Source organism: Castanea sativa, chromosome 3, assembly GCF_040712315.1.
Source record: "Castanea sativa cultivar Marrone di Chiusa Pesio chromosome 3, ASM4071231v1".
Taxonomy (NCBI): domain Eukaryota; kingdom Viridiplantae; phylum Streptophyta; class Magnoliopsida; order Fagales; family Fagaceae; genus Castanea; species Castanea sativa.
Window position 1 is genome coordinate 12,870,863 of NC_134015.1, and position 25,824 is coordinate 12,896,686.

A 25,824-nucleotide genomic window follows, 5' to 3' on the forward strand; every position below is an offset into this window, starting at 1 on the left:
GGGAGGAAAATGCTATCTCTCATTATGAGGTGTTCCAATTCATGAAAGATATTACAATGGGATGTCAGAGGCAGAGAGGCCTTAAATTGGAATAGAAAGAGCTGGGCAGGGCTGTTTCATGCTTCATCTCAGCCATATCCATCCTTCACCAAGTAAGCCACCCTTACTTGTGGTGGTAGCATTTTATATTAAATAATTAAAATGAATAAAAAGTTTGCAACTTAAATGTAAATATGGGGGAATTAATACAAAAGAGATTCATTTATTATTTATACTAGTGTGTAACCCCATGTATATGCATGGGTACATTTAAAAATAATCACAATTACATATATATACTAGACTCTTTAGTTTTTACATCCAATAATTCACTTGCCTCAAAAATTAAAAATAAAAATAAAAAAAGATATGACACATGACGAAAAATTGAACTTCAATTAAAATTCAATTTAGAATCTAATTGAATTTAGACTCTTTGATTTTTGGACCTAATTATTCATTTGACACACAAAATTAAAAATTAGATGAGACACATTACGCAAAATTATACTCTAATTTAAAATTTAATTGGATTTTCTCTTAGTTTTGATTATATATATATTGTATTGTTTATCCATTAGAGGTATTTTACACAAGTATATGTATTTTTTCTCCTGAAGTCAAGATTCCACTTATATATGAAAAAGATTGTTAGTAGTTTGGACTAACCTCAATTGCAACTTATGTCATGAATTCTTTTTCTTTTTTTTTTGATATAGGATAAAAATCTTATTCTAACATAATTTAAGTGTGAATTATTAGTCACACTTTGTATACCATAGCTGAAATTCCTAATTTAACATAATTTAAGGAATTTTATAACATAATCTTATTATAACATAATTTAAGGAATTTTTTGAGAGAGAAATTCCTTTTTGAATACCCGAACTCTGGTTCTTGCTTCCCTCACCCACAAAAACTTGTACTTGTAGAGCGATCATCAATTCACCACACTAAAAATGCACGGTGGTAATGTCATGAATTCTAATATGACACACTTTGTACTTTTAACTCGTCTCATATTTACGAATCTCATTCCAAACATAAAATTAACAAAATTTACTAATCACTTTGATTCTTCTTTTAGATTCAATAGCAGACCCGCCTATCCTTTCTTTATTTACAATTTTTGGCTTCCAAAAGGTGATTTTCAAATAGGATTAAAGGTGATATTTTTCATAATTAAAAAAATTCAACTTTTCATTGCAAAATTTTCCAAAAAATATTGTTTCTTATTTTATAAAAATTATTAGTCATTACTATTGAAGTGTAGAAGATTTAATTAGTAAATTTAGTCTAGAGATTATATCCACTTTTTTCTTAATAATTAAAAAATATATATTGGGCAAAATAACCCTTTAAAAAAACTTATTTGGCTAAGTAGCCTTTTTGCCCTCTCATCTCTTCCACATAAGATTCTTATATGATTCTCAATCAGAATTGTATTTGGCAAAATAACCCTTTTTGTATTTAAAAAACATACAATTTCTCAAGTTGGGACTCCTCTTTTGAAGAGACAAATACCATGCTAATGTGTCGTTTGTTAAATATTTTGTCTATCACTCTATCTAGATATCGTCTCTTCAATCTGCTAGTAGCAACCCCAGGCTTCCCATGCATGTAGCAAGCTGCATGGCTTGTTGGTAGCATGCCATAGCTGCCCCCACATGTTGCAAGCCAAGGTTGCCGACTGCCTGAAGGAAAGACTATAGAGGGGGGGATAATGAATGAATTGAAGCGACACAGGATTGAATTATTGAAGCGAAATATAATTGAATTTCAATGGACGGTAGCAACTAGGGGTGGAGGTACGTTGTTGGGTGGGGAGCCCCAAAAGTTTAAAATATTTCAATAATATGGGCTAAAACATTAATTGGGCTTTTAAAATAAAATTTAATAGTTGGGACTTGGGACTCCAAAATTTAATGGGTGGCCGCTCCGAAATAATATTTTGACTATCGGGTCTAGACTTTACATTTATGCAGTTCAAATTTTGTTTGCTGAAGTGATCCCAGCTAAATGACACTTTTACAGTTAAACCATAAATTACTTGTTGGTTTTCTTTTTTCTTTTTTTACTTATCTGTGCAAAAGTGAAAACATGCACTATGCAACAACATAACTTTTTGTTTTTGTTTTTGTTTTTTATTTTTATTTTTGATAGCTCATGCAACAACAAGCTAAGAGCATTCTTATCAAAGGTGCTAAAAATGCTAAATGTTATTTTTTAGCATTTTTAACACCTCAAATGATAAAAACACACCTACATTAAATATGCTAAATCTTAAAAATTTTAGCATTGAGCTACAGTGGAATTTCATCTTTGACATCTTACTGTAGCAAGATGCTAGAATTTTTTAATATATTTTTTTCTTTCTCTCTCTCTTACTCTCTCTTTGTGACGTGCCTTTCTTCTCCACTGCTTTCCTCTCTCTTTCTCTTTCTCCTTCTCAGACCACCATACGCTCTCAATCTCAGTCTCAAACTCTCTACGAGATGATGTCGGAGGAGCAACACCGCAAATCGAAGCTCTTTGATGATAGACGCCACAAGCTCCACCTTCACATTTCAAAAATCCTCGACGAAACACAAACAAGGACAACATCGTTCCGAGGCCAAAACGGCATGAACGGTTTGGGGTTCGGTTTCGGAATTGGTTTGGGGTTTGGTTTCAGAATTGGTTTGTTGACGGCGCAGATGGTTATGGTGGTGCGGCTGTTGATCTCGCCTGCAAGGTGGTGTGAGGGAGAGGTAGTGGTTGAAGGTCGAGAAGTTTGGGTGCTAAGTTGATTTGTGGGTCTGGGTTGATTTAGTGGCTTTGGACGTGGAGGGTTTTTTTCTTTTTCTTTTTCTCTGTTGTTGTTTGTGGTTATGGTGGATCTGGCTGGTGGTTGGTGGTGGTGATAGTGGGTGGATGTGGTGGCCGGCAGTGCTGGGTTGAGAAAGAGAGAGACAAAGGAGAGAGAGGCAGAGAGAGAGGAAGAATAAAAAATGATAAAGAAATAATATTTAAATGAAGTGTTAAAAAAATAGAAGTTTTGATATAAGAGATATTGTGGAGTGGTGTGTTATATATTATAAAAATTCACTATTATCTGTTAAACCATGATGATGAGGTGGCTAGAGAAAAAAGCTCACCCAAAAGGTATACTGGGCTTTAGTGATTTTTTTGTTCTTTCTCTCTCTTCTATGCATGGTATTAAAAAAAAAAACATTACTTGCTTAAATTTGCAATTTTTTGTTACTGGTTGATTAAGACTTAAGATAATTTTTATTAATTGCGCTTAATGGCTCTTCTTCTATACATGGTTTTCAAAAATAAATTTTATATGTTTAAATTTGCAATTGTTTGTTACTAGTTGATTAAGATTTAAGATTTTTTTTTTTTCATTATGCTTAATGCAATAGTTAAATATGGGAAGTGAAAGTCATACCATAGAGGAATTATTAATTAAAATTAAAAATTTATGATTTTTTTCTAGATTAATTTTTTAATTATTTTCTTAAAAACTAAAGAGATGATAATGGATGATTTTATTTAATGAAAGAACTTTTTCAAGCATAATTTTGGTGAGAGATGCTAAATTCTTCATTAATATATTTTGTACATCTTTATAGCAAGAAACTAATTTTTATATATTCATTTGAGTTTAAAAATATTATAATTTATTTAATTTGATAATATTATGACTAACATATGAATTCATAATTCAGCTCCCGATGTGAAAATTTTTTACTTCGCTCTTGATGACAATAAAGTCTGCTCCGTTTGTTTCGATAAAAAACTTTTTTTAAAGATAGTTTTTTGTATTTTCTAGTATTTGGTAGTATTAGAAAAAAATGGGTCAATGAAAAACTTTTTTTGGTCAACAGAACAATTATGGCTTATTTTTAGATATTGTTTTCCACTAACATATTTTGGAAAACTACTTTATCTCATAGCAAACTAAATAAAGAAAAGTTAGGAGATTTTTTTTCAAATCATTTAAAGTTGTTACCAAACATATGAAAATGAGATAGTTTTATAGAAAATACTTTTTCAAAAATGACTCATTTTCTAGAAAATATTATTGTCAAAACAAACAGAACCACACCACATATTTAAAACGTCTATAAATTATTACTATTTTCTCCACAAAAAAAAGTAGTAAATTTTCTATCAGTGAGACGGTGAGAGATTACCAGGTCTTGCTTCTTCAAAAAAAAGAGTTTCATAATTTGTTTAGATGGAATTCACCTCTACATTTAAATGAACCAAAAATTTTAAAATGACTACTCAAGATTTAGTACTAAAAGAACTAGTCTCTTGTAGAGACAAGATCTAGAAGAAGTTATTTCGCAAAATAAGTTGCAAACAAATAATTATAAAAGAATTATTAAATAATATGACAAAAGATTTTCTAAGAACATTCACAATGAGCTCAACTTCCTTTTTTTTTTTTTTTTGCCTAAAATTTTGGTGAAAAAAACTCAGTGTTTCTTGCTCCAATGAACTAATAAATGCCTCATTAATTTTTTTGGGGAGCAAAACTCAATTTTGCTTTGAACAAAATCAAACTATGCAGATTTGTGATAAAAGGATTGTTTGAAGAAAAAAATAAAGAAAGAATATCTTAATATAGTGGAGAAAATAGAATTTTTGTTGAAGGGGTGTATTAAAAAAGATAGGTAATTAAAATAAAACATTAAAAAAGGTTTTTTTTAATAGAAAAAATAAAAATAGGGTTGGTAACAAAACTGACCATAATATAAAATAGAGATGGATTCAAGTTACACATTATGTAACTCTAAATAGTTACACATTTTTTAAACCACTGGATTTAAGTAGATCCAACGGTAAAAAAAAAGACCCTTATTAATGCTAATATTCTAATTAAGATCTCATTAATTATCCCTCATTTATTATATTTTTATCTATCTCTAAACCCAAAAAAATGTTATATTTGTCTCCCTCTCTCTACGTTTCTCTCTCTATCTCTTTCTCCTCCACCGTTGTTCCACCTCCATGGATAGATTGCCGGCAGAAGAAGGAAAAAAAGAATAATAAAAAAATAACTGCGGAACATTGACATTAGAGGTTCCTGAAAAGGAAAACAAAAATGAAAACGAAGAGAAAGAGATAGAGAAGGAAAACAAGTAAATGCAAACAGAAAGCAAGAACTTGTATTAATCAATAGAAAAGTTTCACCAAAAAAGGAAAAAGATGGAACAATTTTATGATGTAGGTATTCTTTTACACGAGTATATATATACTGGAGCACCATATCATTGTGTCCAAATGTTCTTTAGTAATCTTTTTGGTTGGAATGTGGATTGGAGGGGATAGAATTGTTTTAGGAGGGAAAGAAATATCATTACAATTTTAATTTACATACCAATGCTTTCATTCAATTTTCCATGTTCATTGCCAGCTTTCTCGTCCCCTATTATCACAATTTTTTTTTTACAACAATGAGTTAGATTAGACAGACATTAGCACACATCCGGGCTAGTAAGGGATTAACTATTCATACATGACATAAAAGAACTCAAAAAAGAAAAGAAAAGAAAAGATTCTTAACTATTTTGATTTGTCAAATTGTTGTAGCAATACCAAATTTCCACATGGTTTTCTAATCATGATTAGATAAACATCGATCTTGAAATGATATCTCCATTTGAGGATCCCTAGTAAATGTTATCCATTCTTAACTTTAAAATTAGCCTACTAAAGAAATGCACGTCTATAATGGAGATGCATCTATCAAGATTTCTTTGGATACTAGATGCCAAATAGCATGTGTAAAATCAAGTAAATAGTTATAATCTCTCTCTCAACTGTTATTGATAAAAACTAGTGAGTGTTCCTTTCAATTTTAGTGTTTTGCTGTTTGTTTTGTTTTTTTTTCCTGTCGGCAATCTATCCATAGAGGTGGAACAATGTTGGAGGAGAAACAGACATTGAGAGAAACGTAGAAAGAGTCGGATGTAATACTTTTTTTTGGTTTAAAGATAAGTTTAAACTATAATAAATAAAGAATAATTAATAAAATCTTAATCAAAATTTTAGTTTAATAAAAATCTTTTTTAACTATTAGATCTAAGTATATCTAACGGTTTAAAAAAGTTGTGAGATGAACCATCTCTAATAAATAATAGTAAAACCTAAATTGGATCGGACAAACTACAAAGATACTGAAGTTACCATTGTACCCAAAATGAGTAGTAGGTGTTGGAAAAGTCTAGAAGAACACTCTGCCTCATCACTACTACTCTGTCACAAAATTGACTTGTGTACTATAAATAGGATCATAGCCAAAAATACAGTCCACCACATACTCTCATTTGATTTGTGATCTCTCATCTCTACAATCTGATCATTTTCCACCGATTCTAAGGGGTGTTCTGAGGTGAGCTCCTCTCTTTTTCACTCCTAGTTTCTGAACATAGGCTTAGATTGTTCTTTAATGATCTGGGTTTTGGTTCTCTCATCTGTATTTCAAGGGAAAAAAAAGAGCTCATTTTCTTTTTTGTTTATAAAAAAGGTTGTATTTTTCAGTTATTTCTCAAATTTAGCTTGTTTTTTTGCTTTAGATTTTGAAGATCTGCTCTTTGTTCTTACTTGTAAACCAGTTGTTCTTTTTTTTTTTGTTAAAAGTTTTCTCTTTTGGTCAATGTGACTGTTGAGGAAGTTATATTTAAGGATCCCGTACTTAAATTTGGTGTCTTTTTGTGGTTTTTTTTTTGTCCATGTTTGCGAATTTTTATGAGCGTTCACAGATCGCTTCAGTTTTTGGTTTTGGTGGGTTAGATAATGATTTATGATGTTTTGATTATCTGTTTTGTTCTCTTAATTTTTAGTTTGATTATGTGTGTATGTGTGTGTGTATTATACTCTTTGTTGGGATGTTGAGAGATGAGAAGTTGAGAAAAATTAAGAGGATTTATGATGGGTATTCTTATTTTGACCTAATATTTTAGGTTGTATCTACTTTACCCACTGTATCCATGGAAGTTTTTGTTTTCCGACGGTTTAGGGTGTGGTTGTAATAGAAATTGGAGTAATTAAAGTAACCCATATATGTAATATTTGTGCTCTACTGGTTTTTGAGAAGTAAAGATGAAAAAACAGTGATTGTTCACCTCAAACGAGCCATATAACAGTTATTTTAGCTAAGTTTAGTTTTTGTTTTGTAATGCTATCTGTTGTATTTATCAGCTTATTTGAGTTTGTGGTTGTTCAGATTCTGTGATAGCAAGTTGCTTTAGTTTCTAGATACACGCAATAAATCTGTTTTCTATCTTTGAAAATATGCAACAAACTATTAATTTTTATGAGACCATCAAGTCTTTTCTTTTTTGTTTCATAAGAAATCAGCAGCCAAGAGTTGGATTATCGATTGCTGTAATTGATTTCAGCTTCCTTCTGGAATGTTGGAAAACACTAGCTACTAGAAAAGGATTTAAGATTCCAATTACCAATGCTAAGCTGTCTGCCAATTTTATGTTAGTGGTTACATTATACAAGCCTTTACGCTTACATGTGGGTTTTATTTTCCTCAAAAGTAATTGGCCATCATTACAGATCCGGAACATAGTTAGAGTGGTCTAATGTCTTTTTGAATGTTATTTTCCATTTCGCTGTGAAGGAATACTGTAATCAATAAACAGTCTTATTATTTCCCACAAGTAATTGGCCCTCATTACATAACCTGGATGTAGTTGGAGTTGTCTGATATCTTTTTGACATTTTATTTTCCTTATCTTTATGAAGGCATGCTGGGATCAAATGAACATCTTTATTTTACATTACATTGATCCTTTTCTTTATTACTTGTAATTGATTTGCATGTCATCCGTGTTCCTTTTCTTTTCAATGGTTTTTGTATGTTTAATATCATATAGTTTTGATTAACTGTTTCATTTAGATCACATAGAACGATGGTGAAGGCTGTGGCTGTTCTTGGAGCTAGTCCAAATGTCTCTGGCACTATCTACTTCACCCAGGAAGGAGATGGTAACTTGAAATTCCTGTATGATTAATAAGAAAATGTAAATTGCTATTTTCCTATTTAAATTAATAATTTTCATTTTAAAATGTTTTCAGGACCAACTACAGTAACTGGAACGATTTTTGGTCTTAAACCTGGACTCCATGGCTTCCATGTGCACGCTCTTGGAGACACAACAAATGGTTGCATGTCAACTGGTATTTTCCAATGATCATATTGATCATAATGTTTGTATATTTGTTTAGGGGAAGGGATTACACTTTGTTCCGATCACATGCCCTTCTGTGTTTAATTTTTAATTCATTTTTTAATCTATCTGCTTGTAGGACCACATTTCAATCCTGTTGGCAAAGAGCATGGTGCTCCTGAAGATGAGAATCGTCATGCTGGTGATCTGGGAAATGTCAATGTTGGTGATGATGGTATGTCTTGTACTTAATTTTTCAGTCTTAAATTTGTTTATTGGTGGCTTGGAGTTCCATTAGATTCTGTGTTTTATTTTTGTAATGGACAATTGCTGTTAGTTAACTGATAAGAAGGGTTGAGATAGGAATGTATTTTGTATGACACATTTGGGGTACTAACATTCTCACTACATTGTTGTGGTACAGGCACAGTAAATTTCACAATCATTGACAAGCAGGTATGCTTCATTTCCTAGTTGATTTTAGTGTTTTTTTTTTTTTGGTTCCTGTTGACTTATGTATTTTATATATATTTCCAGATTCCCCTTTCTGGACCAAATTCCATTATTGGAAGGGCTGTTGTTGTCCACGCAGATCCAGATGATCTTGGCAAGGGTAACTATTTACTCACCTTGGAAACCAGTGTTTTTTTCCCTCCTAGATAACCGTTGATGATTTGACTGAGCTTTTAATGACTTAGTGACTCAATTAAAAATTTGATCTGTGTATAAATTGTATCTTTCTGGAGTAAATAAAAAGTATGAATAGGTGCTTTTGTTTTCGTTTTGGGTTAATGGGTTGCTATGTCAAGCTAGACCTCTAAAATTTTTGGGTAAATTTTAGGAACCTGAAGTTTTGATAATCCCTTTGCCCCTCCTCTCTTTCAAATCGAAAGTTCAATAATACTACTCTCAAGTTATATCTGAGGAAAAGGAGACTACTCTCAAGCTATTGACATTCAAGTGAAACTTAGCATTGAGCTGGAAATGGAAACATGTTCCTGAAAGAGGGTTGGTGACGCTGATAACCCACCTCTTAATGATTTCATTTGAAACCTCTGAATTGTTTTCTGATATTGACTTTTGTAAATGAAGTTTTGCCTTTCCCCTAGTGCTTTTGAGTTTTGACCTTAATGATCATATTTTTTAAGTTAAAAAAAAAAGTTTTGACTTTAATGATCTTATTGGAAAGGTCTGAATTGTTTTCTGTTTATTTTAATGGTTGATCATAAATTTTTGTGATTTTGCTAGCTAACCCTCTCTATAATTATTATTACTTTTTTAAATGTTGTCTGCTTTTACTGGTCAAAAATAGTTTCCTTGTGTGCTTTTACTTGCCATGATAGGTATTGTTATCTATAAACTTACGTTTAACTTTTCTCCTATCTAATCCTTTTTTTATAATATATATCCAGGGGGACATGAACTTAGCAAGAGCACTGGAAATGCAGGTGGCCGAGTAGCTTGTGGTATGTAAATTTGCCAGATTACATTGAAATAAAATCAATGCATATATTTAAACGTGCTATACAACCAAATTGATACATTGCTTAGTAGCTTAGGGTCCTCTTTATAGTATTTCTAGATTTTAATCATATATATGGTGATACTTACCTTAAAAAAATAGATATAAAAAAATCCAATTGTGCAAGACTGAGTAAAATTTTGATAGTTGTACCAAACCCAGGTACTTGATGCTCCTTAACTAGTTTTTTGATAAAATTGCTTAGAACTTATGAAAAGGATTTCTAGTTATATTCATTGCTCTCCTTTTCTGAAAACAACATATTATCTTTGACAAATGTAGATATTTGTTTGTTTCTCATCTTATCTTGGATTCCATCTCTTTTGTTTGAACTTTGGTGTCATAGTTATTGTACTCATGCCTTTGTTTCTTGTGCAGGTATCATCGGTCTCCAAGGATGAACTGCATCTTCTAATCTCTACTCTGTTGTATGCTTTGCGGAGGACTTGTCGAGAACTCTTCTAAATAAATAACAAACTTTGTTCACTCTCTTCAGGTCTAGTTTTGTGATCGTAAGTTGCGTACTGTGTGTCCTTTTGATGTAATACCAACCTTTAATTATCAGTGTTGCATAAAGTCTCTGCTTTCATCCACCTAACCTAAATGCTTTTGGTTCATCTTCATTCTATTAGGTTTAACTTGCCCTTTTTACTCAAAGACGTGATATCATATGGCCGTGAATGCCTTTAGAATTTTCAGAGTTAGAACTTATGCTTGCCTTGTGGCATCGACTAGTGTATAAAGGACACACACTCCCACATCATTGTTGGGCATCCACATATGGGCCCAACCAAAAATGCATTCTCTCTTTTTTTTGATGAATAAAAATATGCATTCTCTTGGAATAGGCAACTCTCTAAATCAATTCTCTAAATATCTGAAGAATGTGAAATTGAATTGCCTTCGGGGCTTCTCAAAAGTCTTGTAAGTTGGGGATAATGTAAACGAATGAAAGTGAGAGCAATTGATAAAGGAGATGCTTTGATGCATGTTCTCAAGGAGAGATGCAAGAGATTATCTAAAAAAAAAATGGAGAGATACAAGAGAGGGACGACGTATACATCAAGATGAAACTCTACATTTTTTATAAATGTTTGGTGGGCTAGAAAACGTGAATATTAGTAGTTGTCAGGTTAGAGAATCTATAGCTGTGTACAAGATAGAAATTTGGTCCAACAGGAAAGACACAAAGGATAACAAACACCACCAGTTAAATTTGATTAATTTCCAACTTTGTGGGTTCCTGACCAAAATAAAATAGAAGAAAACGGTTAAATCCAAATGAACTCATAAACAACTTTATGTGAGATATATCACAACATTTTGTCATAAGTGGAAACTCAATATTAATTAGACAATGATGATTAGATTTATCCAGTCTGGTCTCTTGAAGAAGTCATGGGCAATGTCATGAATGGATCCATAAACAACTTTACGCAAGATACATCTCAACATTTTGTCATAAATGGAAACTCAATATTAATTAGACAAAATGATGATTAGACTTATCCACTCTGGTCTCTGGAAGAAGTCATGGGCAATGTCATGAATGGATCCATAAACAACTTTATGCAAGATACATCACAACAATTTTTTGTCATAAATAGAAACTCAATCAATGTGAACTAAATCCTTCTGTGACATGACAAATAAGAACCAATTTTAAAGATAGTAATACAAAATGCTAATCTACATAAAACCAATGCAATATATTGTACCTCCAAATTTGTAATTGAGATCTGGAACTCAACCATAGTTCTTTAAAAATTAGTACCTTTTGTTTCTCAAATTAGGATTTAAGTTTTGGGATGTTTGAGGTGCACCATGAAATTATTACAAACAGTGAGTCAATGATTGGAGTCAACTGTTTATTTTATATAAAGTAGATATGACATTATAGGAATGTGAAACATGATTGATAGGAATTGAAACTTTGTAAATGGTGCAAAATTCTTAACTTTTAAAACTGTTTCTTCCTATTTGATTCAACAATCAGAATTATTTGGTGACTCTTCCTTCATCTTGTAAAAAAGTTGAAATTAAAATCACTTTTTATTTTCCCAAAGTGTCAAGGTACTGCTTGCATCATTTTAATTAGCTCCCTATTTTAATTCAGACTACTTTCCATTTTCATGTCAAAGTCATAACAAATTATTATTGTCCACTGCTGCAAAATCATTCATTCCAAAACATTAAAACATGACGTAATATGTCAATGGCTTGGTAATTCTTGCCTCAATATTCTTTTGTATAGAGATGAACTTGTATTATAGAGAGAAAAACACATTAAATAGTTTTTAAACGCCCCTAATTTAGGTGAATATCATAGAGAGTATGTTGTGTTTAATGGGTTTGCTTTCCCTTTTTTCCCATGAGGTTTGAAATTTAGTGCCCATTTGATATAGTTTAAGTTTATTGGTTTATTTGACTTGAACGTATAGTTTTGCAAGGAATGCCGAATGTTTCACTAACTTTTACACATCTTACTTGCATAACAATTAAAAAAGCACTTGACTGGATTAATAGTATAACTCAAAAACACAAAGGAGGGCGTAAAATGATTAAATGAATTATTTGGTGTCGAGAGACTTTTCTCTTCAACTTATCATAAGCATGAAATTGTTAAATTCATAACATAAAAAGACAAGAGGGTAGAAATGCTTCTTAATTTGGAGAAAAAAAAAACATTGTAGTTATTACTTAAAAGAGAAGTTAGAGGAATATCAAGTCAAACACACACATGGTCAATCCAACCCCTCATTTTGTTGTTGGGGAACTTTTGACCTATGATTAGGATGTGTGTTATCCTTAAATTTCTTAACTTGATAGTTTGAGGAAAGAAAAGAAAAAAAATCCATGGTTCTAGCAATTTCCATAAACTGCATGCCGTTTAGCACACGTAGAGTGAAGTTGATCACTCACAATTCACAAAAAGCAAAAGTCGTTACACAAATCCCCTCCTCCTACCAACCCTGTTGTCTAGTCTAGGAATTCTCGCTTTCCTCCATGTCCTCCTCGTCCACTTCCTCCTCAGTTCCAGACCTTCCTCCACTTCCACAACTCCCACACAACCTTCGCAAATCATTCAAACTTCTCAAAACTCATGCTGCAGCTGTTGCCAATTTCACTCTCCAATGGCAGGACCTAGAGGACCACTTCCATTCCATTCACAATTCAATCCAATCAAAACTCCAAGAATTCCAATCCCAGCAAAAAACCCATTTGGATTATAAAGAAACCATTTTGATTCCAACCCATGAATCCCAAGTCAATTCCAAAGAAACCCAATTGAGTCCAGCTCTTGAATCCCAAGAAAAATCTGAGGAAACCCAATTCTCAAACCAACAAGACCAAGCGGATACTGAGGGAACTTTGCCTGAAAACAATGGGAATTCTTATGAGATTCCAATAAATGAAGGTTGGAAGGCAGTGTTGTTGTATTTGAATGATCATTCGAAAGAGCATGAATCTATGCACAAAGATTTATATAATGCACTTAAGGATTATGTGGATCCTGGGAAGCTAGTGTTTGAGGCAGTGAAATGGAGTCACTTACAGGAATTGGAGAAGGGGAATACAGATAAAGAAATTCGTGTTTCAAGGTGGAGTTGTGCGCTTTTGTTGGAGGAGTTGTTAAGAGTGAAACCAGTGGTTAGAGCAGAAGTGAGAGAAGAGGTAATGAAACTAGCCCTTGAATTGAAGGGAAATATAAAAGAAGACGATATTGAGAATTCTTGGGAGATTTTGGGGTTTTTGCTGCTTGTGGGTGCATTTGGATTGGTGGCTGAGTTTGATGAGGATGAGGTTTTGGAGCTTTTGAAATATAGTTTGCATCGTAAAGAGACTCCGGAGTTGGTTCGGGCTCTTGGTTTTGCTAACAGGGCCCTCGGTAAGTTTCAATGAATTGTTCTTGCCTTTGAAATTGAAAATTTTCTTAAATAGATAGTTTGAGGAGTGTTTTTGGTGCTTGTTATTTATAATTATATGTGGTAATGTGGTAATGTGGTATTATTATTGCACTATTTGGAGTGGTAACTCAATGGCCTTACTAATTACTACTGCTCTTTCTGTACTTTGTATGGTCAGTTGTTCTTATATAATGCAAAAAATGTAATGGCTGAAAGCTTGAGGGGTTCTTACTCTTTAGCTGGTTTGGTTAGTTTGAATGCTTTGATATGAACATGCATTTGATGCTCTGACAAATTAATTCTTCATCACTTATGGGATTTCTTCTAGGACAGTGAGTCCCATGTTTGATCGCATTGTTTATCAGCATTAGTAACATCAAATCTTGGTATTGACCATTCAATATTCATTTCGAATCAGTATGTTTGAAAGTTGTTGCAATGAGCGTGTCAATTAGACAATTACCAAAATGTAACCTTTCATGGCTGAACGACTTTTTATGTCTTAAACTCCATATCTACTTTTATTCATTTTTTTGAACTTTATTACTTGTCTACCCCTAAGATTAAGTTAAACAGTTTCAATCTTATTTATTATATGATTATGGTGCTCAGCCACATGAATTATATAACCGTCTTAAAATAGTCACAGTTCTCTTACTTTTCTGACATATAACGTTCCTTATTGATTCTATAAGATTTAGATATAGTAGTCCATAGCTCTTTGGCTCTCTCTGGCATTTTGATTTCTTCTGTTGTACTTACACTGCATTTTAACTGAATCTGGAACTTTTCCTCTGTTCTAATATGAATTTTTGAAATGTTGTGCCGTGTAATGTAGAAAAAGAAACGTTCATGGGTCTTATAAAAAAAGAAAAACAAAGAGATGTTTCCTGGTTGGAAATCAGAGTACTTCTGGAACATAGATTTTGATACATTCAGATTTGCCAATTCATGAGGACTCAGGGTAGCCCTTGTGGTTTTGAGTGCCTCATGGTAACACTTGATTGTTTTATGTGTAAATTATTTTTATTAAGTGGACCCTGCAAAGGGAATTTATGGTAACTGTGCTCTTGCTGTTGTAAGTCTTTGTATTGTATTCATTGCTAGGGGGTTTATTTCTTAGTAAATTATATTTTACTTTATTGTTCACATTTTTTACTCTCTATTCTTCCCTTCCACAAGTGGAATCTCTTCTTGCTGCATCTGTCACTGTTATTGCCTTGGTATTTAGTCAGGCTATTGCTTATTTTGTTGTTATCATATTTTACTCCTCTTTTCCCAAACCCTGATGAAGGTCCTTCATTTGTGTTTTACATGTCCTAGATTTTATCCAAAAACTCCTTACAAAGAATAAGCGACTTGATGCTATCAGATTTATATATGCATTCGAACTAGATGACAAGTTCCCTCCAGGACCCCTGCTCAAAGCCCATTTGAAGCATTCCAAGAAGAAAATATGGAGGAGTATCAGTAGAAACTACGGATCTATACAACCTGACCAAAAGGTATATTTGCCTCTTCCTTTTCTTTATCATAGTTGCTTTTGATAACTAGGATCAAATGGCTGCTTTGCTTATACTACAATTCATTAAATTCCTCACAGAATGAGATGGCAAATAGAGAAATAGCTGTTCTAAAAGCGATGTTACGATGCATTGATAAGTACAATCTTGGATCCCATTATGATCCTAGGAACCTTGTAAACCGCATCGAGCTTCTGAAAAGGCAGAATCAAGAGAGGAAGGCAATGAAAGCAGCTTCTAAATCCAAGGCTCAGGTGCAACAGAAGATCACAAATAAATGTACTGCCAACTACCACAAAGCTGGCCGGGATCAGCAGAGCAGATTTAAGCGTCCTCAGACAGATGAATCTTGTGCATCTGTGAATGCAGCTTTCTCAATCCACTCAGTACAGCCATCTTATCCTCAGCGAGAAGGTTTTTTTGTAGGTCAAGGTGCAGAATACTTAAACCCACCTGCTGGAATGGCTGTGGCAGCAGCTATTCCAAATGTTTCCGTTGGTACAATCCACTCGAGGCAACTAACTCATTATCAGCCAGAAAGCTCATTCACAGCTCAAGATTCACAATTCTTAACCCCATCTGCTGGACCGTATGGTTTGGCGTGCTCCTCCCCTGATCCCACACGTGTTAGTTTATCAGGTGCACCGTATGGTTTCCCGTACTCCAGTCCCGTCCCCCAATATGCAAACTCGTCTGTTGGATACTATGGAATGGTGGGCTCCCAAACTGGCACCCCATGGAGCTCGTCATCTGGTCAGTATGGGACAAATATTATTGCAAATGGGAGCACTGAGCAGATTGGATCAGCTGGAACCCAAATAGCTGTAGGCATTGCTTCTAATTCACATCCAGACAGATCAATTTCTTATTACCCAGGGAATCGACTTAGGAGCCCTAATTATCATGATGATAGGTCAGTGTCTCAAACTCACAATAGAGATAAGCAGTCTCAGTGCCCGCCACCTGCTATTTATCACCTTTAGATATTGCTTTTTTAAAGAAGTTACATTATAGTCATTACTCTTACAGTTTTACTTTCATTCTGTCTTCCCTCTCAATGAAATTTAGCTTGTCCATGAATGAACATTTTTGTATATGGCTTGAAGATAAAAAGAACTATTGTTTCAGTTTAGGCAATCTGAAAGTCTTGATGATTGCTCATATCTCTCACTGGCAAATTCGCGATGTGTTGTCTAATGCTTTCTGTATATACGAAGCCTTTGATGCTTGTCCTGTGTTTTTCAATAAATTCACTCATACTCATAATTCATCTAAAAAAAGGGTCTCCAGTACTTTTTTTAACCAAGTTCAGACCGAGTTCAGGTAAGCCAAACCCCTAAAAAATTATGGGTCAAACTGAGTTCAGTCGTCCCACCACTTGAGCTTATGCTCTGGCCAATTCTCTGTAGACTAGCTCAGTTCGACCACATTAATAAACTTGTTAGTCCTCTCAGTTACAATGGATTCCCTAGTTTGCTTGGTAAAAATTAAATCATAAAAGGGCCTTCGAGTACTAGTTGGAAGAGGCAATCATACATTGTGAGTTTATATTAAGGGATAGGAATCGGCGACACTAATGTGGACTGATTAAAAATTTTGTCCCATTTTTCAAGTTTCACTTTATATTTCCACCAATTATATCATTTTTTTTTTTTTTTACTTTGGGTATTTTAAGAGAAAATTTTTATATATATATATATATATATATATATATATATATATATATTTCAAATTGTGATTGGTAGAACATAATGTAAAACACAAAAAGTGGAATGAAGGATTTATATTCTACAAATTTTACTATCTAAAAGATCGTTATTAAGGTTGTGTTTGACATTGGCTTAATTATTTATTTATTTATAATTTAGCTTATTTTTGCTATTATTCATGAGTCCTATTACACTTTTTGGTATTATTCATGGGTCCCGTTGTACTATTTGAACTACCTCTTAGCTTTATGTACAGTATTTTCAGCAAAAAATTTTCAGTTTCAGCTAAATGAACTATTTCCAAATGGACTATAAAAGGTACTAAATTTTTTGTTATATATGCTTCAAATTAATGACTATTTTATAATAAAAAATTTATAATTCAACAAACAATTACAATGGAGGGAGGAATTAGAATTTGAATTCCGAATGTCTCTATTAGAAATGCTAAGATGTGCCAACTAGTTGAACTACATAGTTCTTAGCTAAGATGTGCCAATTAGTTCAACTACATGGATAAGTCAATTTTTAGATACAGCAAAAGAGTAAATAATCAAATTATTTATTATATTGTTGATGGGACACCAATTATATTAAATGTCATATCAGTTTTGCAACCATGTATGCATTTTATAAAATCAAATATGGAAGGCCACGGTATACATGATTCTACCTATCTTATTTATCTATTTGATATCTAAAATATGAATCGTAGCATTTATTGTTGCTTTGATCTTGTTAAGCCATTGAAACATTTCTATCCATTAGGTCGATTTTGGTCTGTTTGGTTCACTTTGATCCATTTGGTCCATTTCAGTCCATTCTAGTCTACTTCGATCCATTTTGGACTAATTGGACCTTGAACTAGTTCTTTTTGTAGTTTTATCTTTTCAATTTTGGGCTCAAAATTTTTTTTTCTTCATCTTAATTTTTGGGTTGAATAGTATGAAATTTTATGTTATTTGGGCCAAACTTTTTTAGTTTTAGGTTAAAAAATACAAACAAAATAGGCATTTGAAATTAGAGATCATACCCTAAAAAAGCAATAAAATAAAAAATATTTAAAAGATTACCTTAAAATTCAGGTTTTAACAATATAAACATTATATTTATATTTGAAAAGAAAAAAAATGTTATTATTCTAAACTTATGTAATAATTTAAATTTAATATACCATGTTAAATGTGTTCCATTGAATGTGGGAGTACATTTAAAAATGAAAAAAAAAAAAAAAAACTTAGATGTGTTCAAATTTGTCAACCGGTTATGATATATTTAAAATTTCTTTTTCATAACACCTTCTCCATTTATATAAAATAATATTATAATAATGTGATTTAAATATTTTTTTATTAAATTGCATTTTTCATATATATATATATATGTATGTATGTATATCTATATATCTATATATATATATATATCTATATATCTATATGTTGTTGTTGTTGTTAAATGCAAAATGCATTATATGTTCCATTACATAAAACTTATAAAAATAGAAAATACTTTAAAATAACACGCATTATTAAACTACAAATTTTACATTATATTCTTCTAAAATATTTATGTGGGGAGTAAAAAGACCCCGATGGGAATGTGGGCCTTTGGGCCATGCTAAGGAAGGCCGACCTGCTCTTGGGTTTAGAATTTGTTAGTACTACGGGTCGGCCCCTACGCCGAGGATCCGAGGATCTAGCCGAGGGTGAATTTCTCCTTGGACGGACACCGGAGAACCAGGGACTTCATGGTAAAGGTTAGGGAATGACACGGTCAAGATCAATGGTTAAAAGGGGTGAACCCTTGAATGTCCTGGAAGCACCTATGTTAGAGAAATACCAAAGATAAAGGCTGCCACCTCCACATTAAAGACTCTGCACCTACCACCCTGGCCGCATTAATGGGGAAGTGACACCTGAACAGTGGAAGGGAAACTTCTGGTTATTGTTCAAAGGCACTGAGAAAAGAAATATCTAGGCTAAGGGGGAGTTGGGGCAACACGTGTACAAAGTATCAAAAAGAGGAGTATTTAAGGAGCAATCTAGAACAGGAAGAAGGGATCCCCTTTTTTGTAATAAAAAAGAAAAAGAAAAAAGAGAAAGAGATAATATAAGAACAGCTCTTGGCTTACGTTCGAGGAGGTGGATTTACAATATTCCTTGTTGTTTTCAAGTGTTCGCAATCTTTGGCTTGTCATTTAATCCTAAAACACTTCTAACCTGGGTTTCGAGCCCACACTCTACAAATTCATATTGTTTAAGGCTCATTGGGCCTGAGCCCGTAACTGTTCTTGGGGCCAGGTGCAATTGTGCACTTACAATTTATATTATATTTTCTCGTATAATGCGTGAATTTGTGACTACTATATATAACTTATACATGAATTGCGTATATAAGATTATTTAATTTTATATCAAGTAAATCTTTATGTTAAACCACCAATTTAGTCTAAGCATTTTGTTAACAATGACCTCTTTTATACATCATATTGATTAGAATTAATAATCTCTAAACATTTAAATTCATATTTTTTGTTAAATAAATTAAAGATTACAATGTCAAAATATACTCATAGTTTTAAAAATTATGAAACATATAAAAATTCAATCAAAATTTAAATAGTTTAAATAAAAACGTCCCTTTACATGTCTAAAAACAAGTCAATATAAGAAAAATATAAAAATAAAATAAACTAAAAAGAAAGCTTTAATTTTCATAGACAAATGCAATAAAAAACTCTAACTTCGATCCACTTACTAAGATTAAATTTGCAGTTGTCCTTTCTTAATGAAAATAAAAGAATACAAACATAGCTTCATATCTCACTTATCGAATTGTAAATATTTTTTTAAAAAAATATTTTTTGAAAATAAGGATAGTTTCAATTAAAGAGTATTATTTTTTATAAATATTTTTATTTATCTATTTTTAGAAACATATATCATGAATATACTTTAATTTAATGAGCTAGTTTAAGATAATAAGAATAATAAGATGATGAAAATAAATGCAGTGAAGCAATTACCGTGAGGATGATTATGTTTCACTGTTAATTTAGTGAGGGTACCGAAGGGAGGCACAGCGTAATTCAGGCAATCATACATCCCTCATGTTTGTCTTGCATCTACAACAGTGAAGCTACTACATGTTTGAGGCACAATCTCTAAGGCAACATCATATATTTGTAATTTAGGCAGTGTTATTACGCACATTTCTTTTTTTGAACTGGCATAAGTCATGGTTTCAGTTCAAAAAATAAATTATGTAAGATATGTGCAATAAAATGTGTGAAATAATAATTACCCTTGTAAGTTAGGTCCAATGTAATCACTTACGCACTAAGAGAGCTGATAAAAATCAGTCTTTTTGTAAGAAAATATTATTTCGTGTGTGTTCTAATAAATATTACTGTTTACTCAAAAAGAAAAAAATGTTTATTTCACATTAGTTGTGTGTGTCTAGTGTTCGCTGTTTACTGTGTAGTTGTATTTTGGTTATGTAATGTATTATAAACTTGGTTTAAAATACTAGTATTATTATTTTTGTATGTGTTCTAATAAGTATCATTGTTTACTCAAAAAAAAAAAAAAAAAAAAGTAAGAAAATATTAAAGCAACATCTATTCATTGTCTGAAATGGGGATCAATATTTTTTTGGTAAGCAAGAATTTTATTACTAATGAGCTACCTCATGAAATGAACACACAAGGTAGCCTAAAAAATACATCAAGTATTACATGCAAACCAAAGTGAATCAATGAAATCTGTGACAGTACTACTAGAACTAAGACCCATTAAATTTGACTATTCATCAAATGTCTAACCAGGTAACTGAATGTGAGAATGTTTATTCATTGACAGGTCCATTGGCCCAATTAAGTGCCATTAATTAGTTTCATACTGTACAAAATAACCAAACTTTTGGTTGGAATAACTCCACTTGGGTACGTATCTCAAATTACTAGTAGATATGGCTTAATTAACTCCACAACTTTGACTGCAAGATTGCCAAAGGAAACAGAACATCCAGTCATAACCCATTTGAATGTGAGCATGGAACAAAAAGTCTGGCAATCACAGTGCTTGGGAGTAAGGCCAGCCCATACAACAACGTCTGAAGTCATCAAGCATTCGATGCATTCATCGGCCCCAAGATATTATACTTTACCAAGATTAAGCTTAACACAATTTTTATTTAAAACAAAAATTGCTGAAATGACATCGACATCAGCTGGATATTGCTTTTCCAACCACGACACCAGTAGCACCTTTTCTGTTGCCTCACCTGAGAAACAGGGGGATGTCTTATCAATCGTCAAATATATGAAAGGAAAAACAAGTCGGGAGCATGAAAAAAATTCTCTTTCTGCTTGTCATGCTCGCAATAACAGGTTGATCAGAGGCCAAATGCCATCACATCTAAATTGCTGAAAATTGAAGTTTATTTACATAAAGCAGAGTGTATTGAAGGATGGAGAGCTAGTAATAACAACTTAATTTAATGACGGGAAGTTTAGAACACATAAGGGACACATAGGGTGTAGCTGATCCACTATGGGTTTGAAAAATTGCATATACAAAATTGCTCAATTTACAGTGGCATAACTTAATCCTTTCTCTCTTGATATATATATTAGGTGTGCAATTATGCATGAGTGTATCTATAATTTTATATATGAGCTTCGTAATTGACATTGACCAAATCAATGTTGTGATAATCGAACATGACAGAAGTTTTTATTAAATAGTGTTAATATGTAGTAGGAAGGAGCATCTTCTCAAAGGTTAACTATAACAGTGAAACCATTCTATAGATAACAGCATAAGGTCTTGAAGAACAATTATAGAACTACAAACATAACAAAGGAAATCATAAAAAAGTGAAATTTTGCAACTAACCTGACCTTCCATTGCAGACAACTTTTTCATATTGGATATCACTTCCATTATCATCTATTTGCCATGAGTTAGATGAAAATTGACAGCGAAACAGACTTTACTTTTTCCTCCCCATCCTGCTCATCAATATGCAAGATGGTCTTGCAACTGCACTACCAACCAACTCTAATATCTCAAGAACAGTACAAAGCACACCCTTATGCTCCTAGGAAGGCAATAGCAATTTGCTCCAAGTAAATGATTTTGAGTTTAAAAGTCATCAATATGTGTGCATGCATAGAATATAAGTAAGCTTTAGCTCAGCTACTAGGGATTACCATATCTTCTACTACAGTGGTCATCTCTTACACTTCATATATTTATAAGATCACATCCTTTGCGCCTCAAAACAGTACAATCAAAGGGAGAAAATTTTGGGGACCTGGAAGCAGAGAGAGAAAGGTTCCTGATTAATTAATTTTCAATCCAGCAACTTCCTTTCTTGTTTGTCATATAACCTCCTGGTAGCAAATAATTATCTACAAATTCATTCATTAAATCAGTTCTCAATGTTCCACTGCTCTGTTTCTTCTTCTGTCTCTCGTAGCCATTCTCTGCCCATACCTCTCAAATATATCTGCCAAATCAACTGACCCTACCTCTCTCAATTTCTTTGCCACCTCCTCAAACATAACAACACCCTCCTCATTTGAATAATACTTCAAAAACTTATTGTAATCAAATCTGGGAACCTCAAGCCCTTTCCTTAAACTCCTCTCTACATACTTTGTGGCTTCTAAAGACTTTCCCGCCTTAACCAAACCACCAACAAAAATAGTTTCAAAATTCACAAGTGGGTCAGTTCCCTTCCTTCCTCTCTTCCCCAGATGCCCTTGCAATAACATTATGTAGGTATGCATTGTAGGCTCACACCCTCTCTTTATCATCTCCCTAAACACTTGTGTTGCTTCACTTGCCCTTCTTAACTTCAAAAGTCCTTTTATCAACCCATGGTACACATTGATATCCGGTTTCTCAATCCCTTCCACAATCCTATAAGCCTCTCTAACTCTCCCTCTTGCCAAAAGCCCATATATAAGCGATCCCAATGTTAGATTATCAGCCTGAGCCCCTCTCTCATGCATTTCTTCAAACAACATGTACGCTTGTGCAATCTTACCCCTTTTGCACATCCACTCAATCACAAGCCTATAAGTTGAAAGACCCAAATCATCAATTCTTTTTGTCCTCATCATCTGGAATAACTTCAATGCCTCATCATACCTATTAATCTTGAAGAGGGATTCCATCATTTTCTCAACCGCATCAATATCAGGCTGGAACCCCTCATCCAACATCAAATTCCAAACCTTTGAAGCCTCAACCAAATCACCCACATCACAAAAACCCTGTATCAAACACTTATAAGTAACCCCACTTGGCCTTATCCATTCTTTCAACTTGGACACAACAAACTTGGCCTCCTCAACAAGTCCATTCCCACACAAAGTCTCAACCACCTTATTCAAAGTCTCCAAGCTATACTCATACCCACATGCATTCATAGAGTGAAAAAACTCCACACACCTTTTCAACTCCCTTGCTGTTGCCAAGGTGTTGAGCGCAATCCTAAAAGTCTTCTCATTGACAAGACGACGTCGTCCCATCTCATGGAGAAGCTCCCAGAAAAGCTCAATGTTGCGTGATTTTCCAATCACGTCAAGCAACTTGTTGAAGGAGACAGAGGTGTGAGTGAAATGTGAAAGTGAATTGGCTTCTGTGTATTGAAAGAAGCGGTAGACAGGTCGCCATGAGTAAGGGAACTTGTTGCAGACTTGGAGGAAGAACTCGTGGGTGAGGTGGTTGTCTTGGTCGAATTGTGACTGGCAAGTGTGGAGCTTGGAGTGGAGTCTTGGGTCTGGTGAGTCTTGTTGCTGGTAGAGGATGGTGCAGACTCGGAGTAGGTGATCCGGGTTGGGTGGCGAAATGGTGGTAATGGGCTTGGAAGGTTGTGGTGGGTGAGTATGGTTGGTGCTTAATAGATGAAGGTGGTGGTGGTGGTGATGATGGACGAGGTTTATGATGGATTTAGTGGGTGCTATTCGTTTCACTATCATTGAGGGAGACTATCTTGTTCACGATTTGCTTGAGCAGACTGCATTGAAATCACATTTTGTAGTGTCAAAATGGAAATTTTATCAAACCAATTATAACATAAACTGAAATTGACTTACTAAAAACACACATTGATGTTTGTTACACATAACATTAAGCTATAAAGTTTCTATGCAAAAGTCACCTTAATAAAATTCATGGTAAAAAAACCCTTCTACAAACTAGCATTTCAACTTGTAGAAGCTTCCCTAAAACAAAAGGGGCCCAATGGACATCACAATGCCTATCAGCAGTCTAAGCTTCCAGTGAGTTTTCAGACCTTGAATACTTGGAATTGAAAAAAGCCACAGATGGAATCGGACTGAAAACAATAACGCATAAAACTCTTTCAAATTCAAGGCACTTCAATTGGCACACCATTATTAATAACAAAGAGAATGAAAACCCTTTAAAATTACTACCATAAGCAAAGTTTGGAAGCTTTTCTTTTTGATTTTCCTGCAGTTTCTGAGCAACCAAACAAAGGAAACAAATGAGAGAGAGATAGAGGCAGATTAGTACCTGGAAGTAGAACGAGCTTAAAGTGATGGAAGTTTGATCAACCAATGTAGTTGAGAAGTTGAGCTTGAGAATGATGGCTACGGGGGTTTGATGGTGCACAAAGACAGAAAGAGAGAGAAGCAGCAGAAAATTCAGTGGGTCAGGTTTTTTATTTATTTATTTATTTTTTTACTATGATTGATTTCACAGACTAGAGCATTCCCATCAGGCTAGTTAAATTAGCATTTGGGGAAGAAAATAGCTAAACCCACACAAATCTGCAGTGCATCAGCCTCCTCAAACTAGCATAGAGAAGTAGTGCTTGAACTTTGAACATTATCTCGTTATTATTGTTGAGGGTACAATTGTTTTGATAAATTGTTGAGGGTACAATTAATCGCTATTGTTAAAAAAAAAAAAAAATCAGCCGTTTATTCAATTGCACTCTCTCTCTCTCAAGGTCCGATCCACATAGATCAGCGGTAGTTAATTTGTTGCTGGTGGACTGGTGGTGGTGCAAGGTGTTGGAGCTTTGACTGGTTTATGATTTGGGTTGAGTTTTGTTGGGTTGCATCTAAAGATGCTGGTTTGCATTCCTTTTCCTCATTCTGGGTTTGAAGGTGCATAAGTTGAGTGAGGAAGAGTGTAAATGCTTCAGAACGAGGACAAAGTTCCACAAAATGTTTGATATGAGGACAAGATTCCATTCTTTTCATTGAATTAAAAAAAAAAAAAACTTCTTCCGTTTATTTTCACAGGGCTTTGTTCCTGGTACAAAAATCATACCCTATGCTTCTACCAAAGAAAAAAGGCTACAACTATAATGTTTCACTACCAAAGTTTCTCATAGTCATTTCTTCAAACACATTGCATACAACTTACAGCCTAACAAAAATTGAACAAGTTATCGTAACGCCACAAAATTTATAACTCCCAATACCAAAGTTTCTCATAGTAACTTGTTAGGACACAAAGAAACAATCAACAAACACTCACCTCGCAGTAGCTTCCCGATTCTCTGCTTACTACTTTTGCGACTTCTGCACTGCGAAGGTGAAGAAGACTGAAGAGAGCGCAATCGGAAATAATAAAATCAGAATTTCTAACGTCTAGCATTTGACACGTCATTTAAAACTAACAATAACTTCTTAACCTAGAGCCAAAGTTAACGTTAGTTTAGTTTTTATACCGTTAATAACTCTAAATTGTCGAATTTAAGGAGGGAAGGAAGAGAAACCTTCGATAATAAATTGTTAAACTGGTTTACTGGTTTTAATCCAACTTACCACTGATATTATTTTTTTATTTATCAATAATAAATTACACTTAAAATATTTTATTTTTATTCAAGTAAATATTCTAAATTAATGTTGTCAAAAAATTTGTAACTAACATTTTCTTATCAAATTTATTC

General features: G+C 33.3%; 3 protein-coding genes and 1 long non-coding RNA gene across 14 annotated transcripts; 2 read left to right on the forward strand and 2 right to left on the reverse strand.

Moving 5' to 3' along the window:
• The first annotated feature begins 6,232 nt into the window (after positions 1-6,232).
• LOC142627540 (superoxide dismutase [Cu-Zn]) lies at positions 6,233-10,336 on the forward strand. Of its 2 annotated transcripts, none has more exons than XM_075801418.1 (8): positions 6,233-6,427; positions 7,946-8,034; positions 8,125-8,226; positions 8,356-8,451; positions 8,641-8,672; positions 8,754-8,829; positions 9,629-9,682; positions 10,117-10,336. In XM_075801418.1, exons 2-8 carry the CDS (start codon positions 7,959-7,961, stop codon positions 10,137-10,139), a joined length of 459 nt encoding a protein of 152 aa, XP_075657533.1. In that variant the 5' UTR covers positions 6,233-6,427; positions 7,946-7,958; the 3' UTR covers positions 10,140-10,336. The 2 variants fall into 2 exon arrangements, with proteins under 2 accessions (XP_075657533.1, XP_075657534.1); XM_075801419.1 differs by having other exon boundaries at positions 6,238-6,427; positions 7,955-8,034.
• On the reverse strand, positions 10,251-10,544 carry LOC142627541 (uncharacterized). The gene is made up of 2 exons (XR_012842869.1): positions 10,457-10,544; positions 10,251-10,422 (listed from the first exon to the last, which is right to left on the reverse strand). It is a non-coding gene; the product is annotated as an uncharacterized LOC142627541 (long non-coding RNA).
• Positions 10,545-12,656: 2,112 nt separating this feature from the next.
• Positions 12,657-16,330, forward strand: LOC142627000 (FRIGIDA-like protein 4a). The gene is made up of 3 exons (XM_075800775.1): positions 12,657-13,627; positions 14,970-15,151; positions 15,250-16,330. The coding sequence occupies exons 1-3, from the start codon at positions 12,745-12,747 to the stop codon at positions 16,150-16,152; spliced, it is 1,968 nt and encodes a 655-aa protein (XP_075656890.1). The 5' UTR covers positions 12,657-12,744; the 3' UTR covers positions 16,153-16,330.
• Positions 16,331-20,713: 4,383 nt separating this feature from the next.
• On the reverse strand, positions 20,714-25,551 carry LOC142629950 (putative pentatricopeptide repeat-containing protein At1g26500). 10 transcript variants are annotated; one of them, XM_075804005.1, is made up of 5 exons: positions 25,407-25,551; positions 24,432-24,508; positions 24,055-24,231; positions 21,777-23,910; positions 20,714-21,162 (listed from the first exon to the last, which is right to left on the reverse strand). In XM_075804005.1, the coding sequence occupies exon 4, from the start codon at positions 23,870-23,872 to the stop codon at positions 22,322-22,324; it is 1,551 nt and encodes a 516-aa protein (XP_075660120.1). In that variant the 5' UTR covers positions 23,873-23,910; positions 24,055-24,231; positions 24,432-24,508; positions 25,407-25,551; the 3' UTR covers positions 20,714-21,162; positions 21,777-22,321. The 10 variants fall into 10 exon arrangements, with proteins under 10 accessions (XP_075660120.1, XP_075660121.1, XP_075660122.1 ...); XM_075804006.1 differs by lacking the exon at positions 24,432-24,508 and adding an exon at positions 24,332-24,377 and having other exon boundaries at positions 25,407-25,535; XM_075804007.1 differs by lacking the exon at positions 24,055-24,231.
• Positions 25,552-25,824: the final 273 nt, after the last annotated feature.

What these genes read in the sequence shown, in the direction of transcription:
- LOC142627000 (XM_075800775.1), top strand. Translation starts at nt 12,745, where the DNA reads ATGTCCTCCTCGTCCACTTCCTCCTCAGTTCCAGACCTTCCTCCACTT. An exon ending in TTTTGCTAACAGGGCCCTCG is followed by an intron (nt 13,628 to 14,969) that starts GTAAGTTTCAAT and finishes TACATGTCCTAG; the next exon opens with ATTTTATCCAAAAACTCCTT. An exon ending in CTATACAACCTGACCAAAAG is followed by an intron (nt 15,152 to 15,249) that starts GTATATTTGCCT and finishes AATTCCTCACAG; the next exon opens with AATGAGATGGCAAATAGAGA.
- LOC142629950 (XM_075804008.1), bottom strand. Translation starts at nt 23,872, where the DNA reads ATGATAGTGAAACGAATAGCACCCACTAAATCCATCATAAACCTCGTC.
- LOC142627540 (XM_075801418.1), top strand. Translation starts at nt 7,959, where the DNA reads ATGGTGAAGGCTGTGGCTGTTCTTGGAGCTAGTCCAAATGTCTCTGGC. An exon ending in CTTCACCCAGGAAGGAGATG is followed by an intron (nt 8,035 to 8,124) that starts GTAACTTGAAAT and finishes AAATGTTTTCAG; the next exon opens with GACCAACTACAGTAACTGGA. An exon ending in TCCAGATGATCTTGGCAAGG is followed by an intron (nt 8,830 to 9,628) that starts GTAACTATTTAC and finishes ATATATATCCAG; the next exon opens with GGGGACATGAACTTAGCAAG.